Here is a 12,962-nt window from a genome sequence, read left to right as displayed (position 1 = left end):
TTACTACCTCTAGCATAGAACTTTTGTTTACCTTGTTTTTCTTCAACAACCTTAGATAAATTAGGTTTTAAAATGTCTAATCGGGTTCTAAGTGGTCTACCAAACATTAACATTGCTGGTGATTCATTTGTAGTCATATGAATAGAATTTCTATAGTCAAATAATATCCTACTTAAAGCTACTTGAATATTTACATTTTCTCTGAAAGCACATTTCAGTTTAGACTTGGCATAAGCCACTGAGTTTTCTGCTTGGCCGTTACTTCTAGGGTAAAACGGGGCACTAGTTGTATGTTTGATACCATTGTGTTTGAGGAAATTGTTAAACTCAATTATTGAACTGTACGGTGGACCGTTGTCACTATGCAAAGTGACTGGTATACCGAACCTTGAAAACAACTCACGAAAATGACTAATAGTCTGACTAGCGGAAGTTGAACTTGTCTCAAAAACTTCCAACCATTTTGTGTACGCATCTATGACAATTAAATACAATTTATTCTTATAATAGAAATGATCTGCGTGTATTCTCTCGAACGGTTTACTAGGATAGTGCCAATGGTGTAACTCACTTTTACTTGGATTCGGTCTTTCAAGAAGACAGGATGAACAACTGTTAGCAAGATTTTCAATATCTTTATCCAGATTTGGATACCACAGATAAGCTCTAGCTACTGCTTTCATTTTTGTTATACCGAGATGAGAAGCATGGAGCTCGTTTAAAACATAGTTACGTAAACTATTTGGAATTATTACTTTGTAACCCCACATCAAGATACCCCGCTCAACAGCTATTTCCTCCCTCCTTACAAAGAACGGGTACAATTCTATATTGTCTTTAGGAATATGGCTTGGCCATCCATACAAGCATAGCCTAACACTTTTCTTAGTATTGGGTCTTTCTGGGTTTCAAGTTTTACTTGTTCACATGATACTGGCAAAGAACTCTCTTTTACAAAATGTAAATAGGTCCCTAACCCTAGCAATTCAGAACTGTCTTCTGGTTTTGACACTGTCAATGGTAATCTACTCAGAGCATCTGCGCTGTTGTCATCTGATTTAACATATTTTATGTCAAAGTCATAGCCACTGAGGTACAAAGAGTAACGTTGAAATCTACTTGCTGCGAACACTGGCAAACCCTTTTTAGGTCCAAAAATACTGACTAATCGTTTATGATCACTTCTTAACGTAAAGTGTCGTCCATACAAATACTGGTGAAAACGTTTGACACCAAAGACGCATGACAATGCCTCTTTGTCAATCTGAGAGTAGTTACGTTCTGCTTGATTTAACGTACGTGAAGCATAGCTTACCGGTCTTTCCTGTCCATTGCTATCTACAATACTTAATACAGCACCTATACCGTATGCACTAGCATCGGTCGTTAGTATTACTGGAGCTTGCGGATCATAGTGTGCTAACACTGGAGCTGTACACAATAGCTCTTTGATTTGCTTAAAGGATTTTACACATTCTTTATCAAAGGAAAATTCTACATCTTTTCTTAACAGATTGTACAATGGTCTTAGAACCGTTGATATATTTGAATAGCGATTTGTTAAAAGGGCATTAGTCCATTTTTTTGAGAAATTCACTTTTTCACTGTTTTGCATTCTTCAGACATAGATTCATCTAACTGTGTTAGAAAGGCACAAATCCACAACATAGCATAAGCTACAGAGCTTGTTTGGTATTGAAAGTTTTGTTAAAAGGGCACTAGTCCGGGACTTGTGCCCCTTTAACAAAACGTTTGTTGGCAGCACTGTCTCCAGCTGTGTTGTTTAGTTTGTGTCTCAGCTGTTTCCCATTCCCAGATTGTTGTTCCAGACTAACCTTATGCATTTTAAGGTTATAACTTGCTTTTGTTGCCAAATGCTTTGTGTTTAACATGTCTAACGACGGTTTCCTGTTTTAAATGACGAAGTTGCAATTGAAAATAATATTTCAAAGAAGAGGAAATATGATCCTGAGTGAAAACTCTGAACAGGCACAAGCTGAAGAGCCCCATGTATTATCAATTTCAATACATTTTATGCAAAACATATCTTTGCCTAAAGTCCCAGTTCAGGAACTTTTTTATCTCACTGACCATAAACGTATTTTGTATTTCTAACATAGCACTATGTTTGTCTATGACGAAACAGAGGCAAAAAAGGCCCCAATGAGGTCTGCTCTTTCATTAATGACTACCTGAATGATTTGACTAAAAACCAGTATTCTGAGTTAAGAATATTTTCTGACAACTGCTACGGGCAGAATAAAAATCAGGCCTTGAGCAGATTTTTGTTTTATCTAACAGATTCTAATCAGTTTTCAAAAGTGCAGCAATTCTTTCCTGTAAGGGGACATAGTTTTCTACCATGTGACCGAGATTTCGGTCTTGTGAAAAGGCAACTTAAGAAATATGACAGACTCTTCACCCCCTATGAAGTTGTGGAGCAAATAGTTAAAAACAGCATACCAGGAAAGAGTTTGGTTAAGAAAGTGAACTGTGATGAAATATTGGATTTCAAAAACTGGTGGGGCAAGCATTACAAACTCTGCACAGTTTCTGATGAGACGACAAACTTGAAAAGAGAGAGTAGAGTTTGCTTTGGTATTAGTAAACTATACCACTTTGTGTATAGGCCAGACTTAAAAGGGTACATCACTGCCTATTCTACAATTAATGGCCTAGACAAGCAAACATTTTTCATGTCTGCTCAATCAGGTACGCCTTCAGCTCCAACCAGACTTGCATACCCGGGAGGGAAAATTCCCTTGAAGGAAGCCAAGGCCAATGTCATCAAGAAAGCTCTTTATTATGTACTAGTAGAACATCTGGAATTTTATAATGAAATTGTAATTGGAACAGCTGAAGAAGAAGATTTGAGTACCAGATGTTGAGACCTTATAACACATTAAAAAGTGACCAACTAATACTATGGCTCAAAAATATTTTCTCAATTCAAATTAAATGTTTATTTTGTTTAATTTGACTAATTTATAATCCAAATGCTATACCAAACTACTAATGTAAGCAATAAAAGCATAAGTTTGATCAGAAATTGTTTATTTTTTATCCTTTTTTAGTGCATTTTGTTAAAAGGGCACAAGTCCATAATTTTAAATAATTTAAAAAGTAATATAAATGAACAAAAAACACTATATCTATTGTTTCAGTAATTAAAAATAGTAATAAACTTAATATAACTAAAAAAATATAAAAGATAAAGTAAATATTTTCCAAACAAGATGGTTTTTTGTTAATTCCTGAAAGTTTTACCAAATGGACTAGGGCCCTTTTAACAAATCACGATTCATTTGGTACAAACTTGCCATAGTAGTTGACTAATCCCTCAAAGGATTTTACTCCTGTTACATTCTTAGGTTCTGGAGCCTCTACAATAGCTTTTGTTTTGGCTTCCGAGGTGTGTAGTCCGGTTTTGTCAATTGTAAATCCGAGGAACTCTATTTTAGAAGCAAAGAATTTACACTTGTCTTGTTTTACTGTAAAACCGACCCTTCGAAGTCGTTCACAAACTTCTCTTAGGCTACTAAAATGAGTCTCATCATTTGGACCGGAAATGATGATATCGTCCAAAAAACACTTCACACCTTGTAAAGTTTGCTCTATTACTTTTTCAAAATTCCTACTGCACTAGCTATTCCATAAGGAAGTTTTTTATAGGCAAACAACCCCTTGTGAGTTGAAATTGTACATAATTTCTGTGAAAACTCATCTAGTCTCAATTGCATATATGCTTGACTCAAATCGATTTTGCTGAACAATTCACCCTTTTGCATTTCTGCGAAAATATCCTCTACTCTAGGTATTGGATAACGATCTATCTCTAGCTGAGAATTTAAATAACGAAAGTCGCCACAAATTCTAATGCTGCCATCTTTCTTTGGTACTGGAACTATAGGAGATCCATATTCTGAACTACTTACAGGCATCAAAACACCAGCGTTTACTAGACGCTCTAACTCTTGCTCTACCTTAGCTTTTAATGTGAAAGGCAATGGTCTAGGAAGGGGTTTACTATTTTCCTTCAGCACCAGTCTGATAGGATCACGATTACACTGACCTAACTCTTTAGAGAACACTTCTGGATACTCTGAAACTAACTTCTTTACTAAGTTATTATATTTTACATCATCGTCATTTTTAGCTACAAATAACTTCTTTATTCTTGAAAGAAATTACAACCCCTAACTCCTTGATCCAATCTCTTCCCATGAGTGGATGTGCACCATTTTTAATTACAAATAAACTCAGGACTTTATTTTGACTTTCATACTTAACATTTACTTCTAACCTACCTATTGGAAGTATGGGTACATTAGTGTAAGAACTAAGCTTTATATCAGTAGGTAACAAGTTAAGGAACTGTAGATTCTCGTGATAAAATGATTCACTGATTACGCTTACAGAAGCACCTGTGTCAATTTCAAAAGATACTACTTTATTTTCAACAGTTACTTTAGTTTTCAAGGGATCAACCCTACTAGAGACTTTGGCTAATTCAAACAAATTACCAATACACTCTACTACATCTGTTTCATCGTCATTATTGTCTAGTACACTTTCGACAAAATTATGTTTACCCTTATTGAAATTACCCTTATTGCTGTAATGAGAATAATTGTTGCCTGACTTACCCCTAGCCTGAGATCGGCATACCTTCTTTAAAATGATTTGTTTTGCCGCATTTATGGCAAACACAACCGTAATATTTACACTGCTTACTGAAGTGACCTACGGCGCCACAATAGTTACACTTCACTACACTAATGCTGCTGGACTGATGTGCGTGTGTGGTACTCGGCGTGGCGTGGTGACGCGAAGCGTTGGTGTGGTGGCGCGAAGCGTTGTCTCTCCCGCTCGGCGCTGACTCACGTCCGTTGTAGTGACGCCTAGCCGATGACGTTGCTTTGCTAGCCGATGGACGCTGCGAACGGAGACGGCTGGCGTGTCATGGCTGCCTGACGCCAACGTTGCCGCGCTTTTCTCTGCCATCTCAATCTGCGATGTCAGTTGAACAGCCTTGTCGAAGGTCAAATTAGCTTCTGACAAAAGTCTTTGTTTAGTAGATTCTGAACGGATTCCACAAATAAGACGATCTCTCAAATAGTCATTTAGACTAGCACCGAACTCACAGTATTTAGATAAGTTTTTTTAATTGAGCAATGTACTGAGCTACACTTTCACCGTCATGTTGGTTACGTAAACTGAACTTATATCTTTCACATACAAAAGATGGAGTCGGATATAAATGGTCATTAATTAGCTTCACTAAATCATCGTACGATTTTGTAGAAGGCTTATCGGGTGTACACAAATCCCGTAATAGCTTGAACGTTTTTACTCCTACCACTGTCAGCAAGGTACACACTTTCTTAGAATGATCGATATCATTACAACTTAAAAATAGTTCAAACCTCTCTATGTACGAGTCCCACGTTTCTTCATTGGAGTCGAACTCACCCACGCTACCAATAATTCCCGTCATTTTTCTTGGTGTAATGTCACTGAATAACGAACTAATATCGAATTCGTACATTCACTTCCCTTCCTCCTAGGCTGAAACACTCACTTTGTTTACTGACGCCATTGAGATGCACGCGGTCGCTAACCCGACCGACGCTTACACGGTGCAGATCGCAATTGTAACAATAACTGCCGAACTGACCACTAAACACTCCGATTGTCTCGTCGCCACTTTGTACTATCTTGTACTACTCAACGGGAACTGGGTAAATGAAACTACTTTTAGTATATAATAACTGCTGTGGGAATAACACACTGGACCGGAGTATCGAGGTTACGGTTCATGGCTGAGGTATTTAGAGGTGGTGGTAGGACAAGGAGGGGGGAGCGTCATCCCTTGGCCAATAGGATTTATTCATACGATATCCATTGCCAATATATTACATACACTGTAAGAACAGATATAGTCCTGCACTATATAATATACCACAGATATCACACTTTAGAACTTGTAAGTGATCAGTATACCATTTAAGTTTAACATTTCTTAGATAAAAGTTATTACAAGTTTGTAAAGTTTTGGTTTTGAGGGGCAACATAAATTTAAAATAGTTATAAATAATACATAAATTTAAAATAATAAAGTGTTACTATAACTGTTTGCAAGCATGGTGGGCCAATCAGTAAGTGTTAGTTGAGAGATAAAACCTTCGATATTACTAGGAGCTAGGCATCTCACCTCATTTAGCTCATCCCGAGAATTCTTCTTGAGTTGAAATTGAAGGATAAGAGATATTTTAATTGTGTTATGATCAGACAAAAACTTACTCAGGACCTTGGCCTGAATATCATCCCAATTACTCACAACATTGTCTAGACAAGCATTATCTCATGTCGGGATATTAAGTCAATTTTCAATTCACTAATCTTAAAAAGTCATTTAGAATATTTACACTAGATAAGTTAGCCTTCAAAAAGTCAATGTTAAAATCCCAACACAAAATAATGGAACATTTAAACTCAATGAGATTATCAAACAAACGTTCAAAGAGACTCATAAGTATGTCCATGTTCCCCACAGGAGTCTATACAACTCCAATAAAATTATTTTAATCTCCGTCAATAAAACTGTTGCCACTTCAATGTTCATCTCACTACAAACTTCATCAACGTCAACAACGTTGAACCTGGTACCCTGCCTCAGTAGAATACCCTAGCCACCTAGTTGATTGATAGATCGACATTACATACTAGCCGACCTATCAAGTTCTGGATATTAACCATGTCGGAAATCATTGCGGAATACCAAGTGTTCTTTGACACAGAGTCCAAAACAACAGGATTCAAATAACAAAACCTCCAGCATGTCACGCTTGTCCATTAAAGACTGAGCATTTAAATACAGTATCTTAGCATTAAAAGTGTTAACTGCATGGAGTCAATAAAATGAAAAATATCACTCGAACACTTTTTTAGGTTAGGTGCAATTAAACCTAACCTCTCTGTTGAATCCTTGTGATATGGGTTAAGGCCATTTAAGGCCAACTTGGACTTTCTTAACATCACTTTTTGAATATTGTCGTTCGTGTTCACACCTTCAATCTCAACTGACTGGTTATAAACTAGGGCAGTTTCATCGCTTTGTCAGACAGACTTCTACGCCTGCGTAGGTTTTGTTCTCAATGTTCTTTATGAACCTGGACAAGATTCTTTAGCCTTTGTCAGGATTTCGTTCATTACTACCGTTGTAGATAATTTGTTTGTTGGAAATATATTCTAGCGATTCATTGTGTTGAAGTCAATAATATTTATGTTTCAGATCTCTCAATTGTTGGTTAACCTCCTGATACGCTGCCCATGCGCTCACATAGGGAAATATCGTTTTTGCTTTGAATTTCAAGTTGATCAACTAATACATTTAATACACTAGGTCAATTACAGCCATAGTCTGGATACTCCAAGATTTGGATAAACGTTTAAGCTTTGTTAAACACACATGGCAAAGCTATTTAATGTAGTTAGAATCAGGTTTGTTGTTTATTAAAATATAAATGTCTATTTACATTAACACAATCCGAATGGAACGAAGATTTACAAAAATTATCCTATAACATGGAAAAAATCACTTTAACTGGTTGTTCACAATGGCCACAAGGATTCTCATAGACGTTGGAGTTTCCTAGATTTCTTTGGAAACTTCTAGGACAAATTCTAGGACCTTAAAGACGAAATCATAATATACACATATTTATTAACTTTTCTCTAATCCATCTAACATTTTTAAACTAGGGCTTGGTTAGAGGTATTGATACCATTTCTTTATACCATCTTCCTGCTGTATTAGAAATGAAAATTTGCTCGAATTTGTTGATTGTACGACAAAAAGTTAACTTCTTAAAGTCTGCTGAAGTTAAACTGATATTGAGTCAACTCTCACAATTCTCAACCTTAGGTAAGTTACAGACTCTTAAAAAATACTTATTTGATATTAATTACAATGCAGATTCATTCATTCGTTTACAGAATCTCAAACTTTTTGGAAAAGCACAAAAAGCCGAAGTGGTAAGTCTACAATAGTCGTGCACCTGAACGAAATGATAGTAGAAGCTACTGAAATTCATAAAACTACGCTAAGCGTATTCTTCGACTTATCAAAGGTATTTGACTGTGTTGATCATAAAACCTCAATACAAAAACTTAAAAATTGGGAGATACGAGGATTCCCACTCGAGTGGATTGAATCTATCTCAGAAGAACACAGTAGAGATTTCAGACACTTGCTCGGAAAGACAGGGGCTGAATTATGGTATCCCACAGGGCTCTATATTTAGCCCTTACTCTTCCTGATCTACGTTAATTATGTTGGTTCATCAGTCACAACGGACAACTTATTATTACAGTTTTGTTTTGAAAAGTTAATAGTTCATATTATTTTAGGTTTGTTTATAAAAGATTAATAAATAACTATAGGAGTTTATACCACATATGTACACACACACAGGAATCCATAGAAGAAGATGAACATACACCCATACAATTTTGATAACTTACAATAAACATTATAAATCAATAGATTTTAAAATTAAGATAAACTAGCAACCTATTTTAGAGAACATAACACAAATTATCATACATATAAGATATAAATAAATAAACTATTGTAAAATTGAATCATCAGATAAAATAAAGTAATTTCTTTAGACCAAATACTACAAAATACATTAAATCTTAATACCAAGGAGATTGTTATGCAACGTAAGTTTACAACACCTGGAGTTATAAAGTGAATTTAGATCAGCTGGTGACTTTACAATAATGGAATTTGATTCTCTTGAAAGATGGCTTAATATGAGAAGGAGAAGAATCTTTGCTCATCAAAGTTAGTCAATATTTGAGTTATTAAATAAAGTAATACTTTTATTATTTGTAATGCCTTTTCACTCAAAATTGGTTGTTCCATTTGTACACCAATCTAGAAGTGTGTGAGAGAAGATTCTTTCAACTAACTTTCAAGCTCAGTGTCACTCTGGAGGTCAATGAGGTTTGCTTCTATCATCGTGAGGGAGCACTCATCTACGGATGGTTTGAACGGGTTTTGAATCTATGCCAAATCATCCAAGTCTTTATCAAAATATTTTTTAATCGAGCTCTGAGGATTTCGTAGTGTTTGAGAAAGCATCGCATCACCATCGACGAATCTTAAATAACATAATAAATAAGCAACTCTATGAAGATCGGTAGTTTCATCAACTTGTATGACAAAATGAGAATTTTTCACCTTCTCCATCGATTGCGCGTGAACATCTTCCGAAATCCCATACGGCTATACTTCATGATACCGTATCATTTGACATCGTTATGGCCTTCAACTGCTGACCCATGGATTCTCCAAACCTAGTTGAAACGATATGAATTGCTGCTGGAAATATCAGGTCTTATCCAATAGTGTGCGGTTTTTTTCTTATGGGCGATTCTGTGAGAAATCTGATAGCCAACAAAGCCTTTGAAGGTACACTTGAAATGTTGGAAAAACATTTTTGTTCAAAAATGTTTTTGTTCTAACACCCTCTAGGTTTGTTTGCAATATTTCCATGTTTAGTGTCAAGATGTATTTTTAGTTTGTTAGGTTTCATGCTTCCAGAGGCCAGGACGGATAGACAGATTACACACTGAGGCCGTTCTTGGCCATGTATGATTGTTTTTTAAAACCTAGTTATAAATATTGGTTGGTAAGGTTGGTAAGGTACCTTGAGGTTGGTAAGTCTGACTCGCCGTCTTCAGAAGTCTGGCGTTCGTAGCTGCCAATTTAATGTTTGAACACCGTGTTATGGCCATTGCATCAGCTGCAGAAGTGTTTTGTACATCTAGTGAGTGCTCCAGATAACACCTATGTTCTCAGAAACTCAGTAAGTTGTTCAATGTGCTGTAATTGGGGCTAGAACTAACACCAGTTGGACGGACTAGGCCTGTTGCTGTATGACAGATGTGTTTGAATTCGTCATCTGCTCAAGCCAGCTGCGCATCATCCATCAGTGTGGCCACCTGCGGGGAAAATTACCCACACAAATTTCCCTACAGTTACTCTCAGCGGGGTTTCATCACAATCTGCACTGCGGGTTCTGCGTCACGAAGATGAAGGCGCCGCAATATGTAGTTAATTGCAATTAACTAGTAAAATGACATTCTCATCACCTCTATGACTGTGTATTGTTGTAAATAACTCTTGCTCCTTCTGTATTTTGTACAAAGAAAGCCATTTTGATAAGCATAGGCTCAAGGATACTATATGTCAATATGAATTTAGATAGAAACCAAGAGTCTATGTTAAACAACTTAAACAGCTTAAGTGTAGAAATGGAACAAATTGTACTGGAATTCCTTACGGAATCCAGATCAATAGCTGCTAACTGTCCAGATGTAGACTTTACTAAATTCTACAGCTTAGTTATTAAACTGATTATAGAATTGGACAATTTATCTTATGAAAAGGAAAACAACCCTTTGAAACCTAGATTTGATGAACTTTCTTGTGAATTGGTCTTGCTTAGGGACAAACTTTCCTACGAGAAAGAGAAAAGGCGTTTAGAGATGGACAGTTCTTTTCAATTTCAGGATCAAGCCTTTTTAGAAAAAGATGAGTTAGAAAGTAAGATTAAGGCACTTAACGAGGAACTACAGTTATCACGGGTGGCATTTGAAAATCTTTCATCCGAAAATAGACTTTTAAATGAAAAAAATTGTAAACTTAGTCTAGAACAAACATCTGATAAGAATAAAATAATAGAACTAACATCTTGTAGAGACAAACTTGTAAAACAGGTGGAAAGTTCTAAATCCAGGACCAGTTCTGAGTGGTCCAAATCGAGATGGGTTGATGGTGATACGATTCAATTTTATGTAGACGCATGTGAGCGTGATCTCTGTGGGAGGAAAGATGTTGTGGTTATGGGACCCTCTGTTTCCCATGCCGCAAAACTCAGTGACCCTGTAGAGACCATAGCAATCCTGGAGAAACTTTATTTACGGGACAAGGATTTCGTTTTGTGCTGTGTAAATGACAGTGGAAAAGGACTGACTGACGACAGTGGCTCACACTGGAGCCTGTTGTTAATTGACAACAGGTTCAAACAAGCTTTTCATTTGGATTCGATAAAAGGGTATAACTCTCGCCACGCCCGTGAACTATGTGTTAAGCTTGGTATACCTGATAAGGACTTCAATGAACTTCCTTGTACACAACAAAAGAACAATTTCGAGTGCGGTTTGAGTGTGATGGTTCACTTAAAAATTATAGTGGGCTGTTACATTCAACCTAATACTAAAGCATCTTTCCTTGACTGGTATTTGAGTATATTTAACTATCCAAGCGAATCTCAAACTTGTAAGAGGCCTGAGTTGAGCACTCTCCATTCACAACCTCTTTCGAATAAAAACTCGAGTTCAACTCGGCATCACGTGCAATCAAGTAAAACAGAAAAGATGCCCAGCATTCCTAGCTTGAAATTGAAGAGAGGTGGGGACAGTGAGTGGAGAGTGGTTAGCCCAAAGCACAGTGCCAGGCACAGACTGGTAGCGTCATTCAACGTAAGTCTTGAAAATTCATACGATATTCTCGTATCTGAGAAAAGTAATGTTCCTCCTTATGTTGATCGGAAAATTACCAACACTAGTAAAGTTCCTAAACAAAAAAAATCAAACTATGGTAATACAACTAAGAGCAATGCAAGGTTGCTGCCTTCCAAACCTGCTCATGCACCTGACATTACTGTAAGTCAGCATAAAAGCAACAACAAAAAAGGTGTTGTCCTTTTATTAAGTGACTCGCATGGACGTGATATTCCAGAAAAACTTGACAAATTGCTAGAGCCTAAGCTTAAAGTAAAATATAGTGTTAAGCCTGGTGCTACAATGGAGAATGTACTGGAGGGCAGCAAACCTGGCCGGAATGAGCTTACAAAGAGTGACGTTCTCGTGTTGTTTGCTGGCACTAACAATGTCCCTGACAACTGTGGTGGTATTCTTTCATCATTAAGTAAATCATTGAAAGAGTCAGTCAACACCAATGTTATCGTTTTGGGTATACCTCTGAGGTATGATAATAGGGCCCTGAATAATAAAATCGGACAATTAAACAATGAGATCAAAAACTTAGTCAAATCCGACGATCACGTCACCTTCTTGCCTATAGAATCCATTCCAAAACACCACTACACGAGACGGGGGCTGCACTTTAACAATCGGGGAAAGAGCCTCATAGCTACCATAATTTCTGATGCTATCTTGTCTCGTGCGGAGTACCGTAAGTCCCACGCCTTGTGTCATGAGATCCAGGAGAGAGTCAAAAGACGTGGAAGTGGTAAATCGTTCAATGATCCCCCACGGGTATACCGTACAAGAATATGGTATAACTCTCGGTTTGGCTCGGGCGCTTTCGGTGCGGAGAGTTCACCGCGAGAAACTCCTGAAGGTTCTGCCCGGCGGAGGGTGTGGGTCAACTCGGGAGTTGAGGCCAGCCATTTTTTGTACGGGGGTCGAGTCCGACAGCCAAGGGGATAGCACCATCATCCAGCTCTTTCTCGGCGGCAGGGTCGGGAAAAATGTTCTTAAATGTATTTCACCAGAACATTTGTGGAATACGTTCCAATATTGACCTACTCCAAATTCATCTGGAATGCGAGCCGCCGGATATCTTGTGTCTTTCCGAACACAATCTTACGCAAGCGCAGTTCGAAGTTTTTAACTTGCCAGGTTACACAAGCGTTTCTGCTTTTTGCTGCAATTTCAGGCAGAAGGGAGGAGTTTGCATTCTGATGGATAGTAAACTGCAAGGTGATCATGTCGATGTTTCCCGATTTTGCTCTGAGGACGATTGTCAGATGGCCGCAGCAAGAATACGTCTTCAACATGAGGATCCCCTTTTTGTACTGGCGGTATATAGAAGCCCGGGATATGACTGCGAAGCCTTTTTTAACTCAATCAGCCAATGT

General features: G+C 37.4%; 1 protein-coding gene across 1 annotated transcript; it reads left to right on the top strand.

Moving 5' to 3' along the window:
• The first annotated feature begins 9,497 nt into the window (after positions 1 to 9,497).
• LOC124359219 lies at positions 9,498 to 12,540 on the top strand. Its single transcript, XM_046811783.1, has one exon. It carries the CDS (start codon positions 10,270 to 10,272, stop codon positions 12,529 to 12,531), a length of 2,262 nt encoding a protein of 753 aa, XP_046667739.1. The 5' UTR covers positions 9,498 to 10,269; the 3' UTR covers positions 12,532 to 12,540.
• Positions 12,541 to 12,962: the final 422 nt, after the last annotated feature.

Source organism: Homalodisca vitripennis, chromosome 4, assembly GCF_021130785.1.
Source record: "Homalodisca vitripennis isolate AUS2020 chromosome 4, UT_GWSS_2.1, whole genome shotgun sequence".
NCBI classification, from domain to species: domain Eukaryota; kingdom Metazoa; phylum Arthropoda; class Insecta; order Hemiptera; family Cicadellidae; genus Homalodisca; species Homalodisca vitripennis.
The sequence above is the reverse complement of the archived record's forward strand: the minus strand, read 5'-3'. Positions and strand labels throughout refer to the sequence as shown.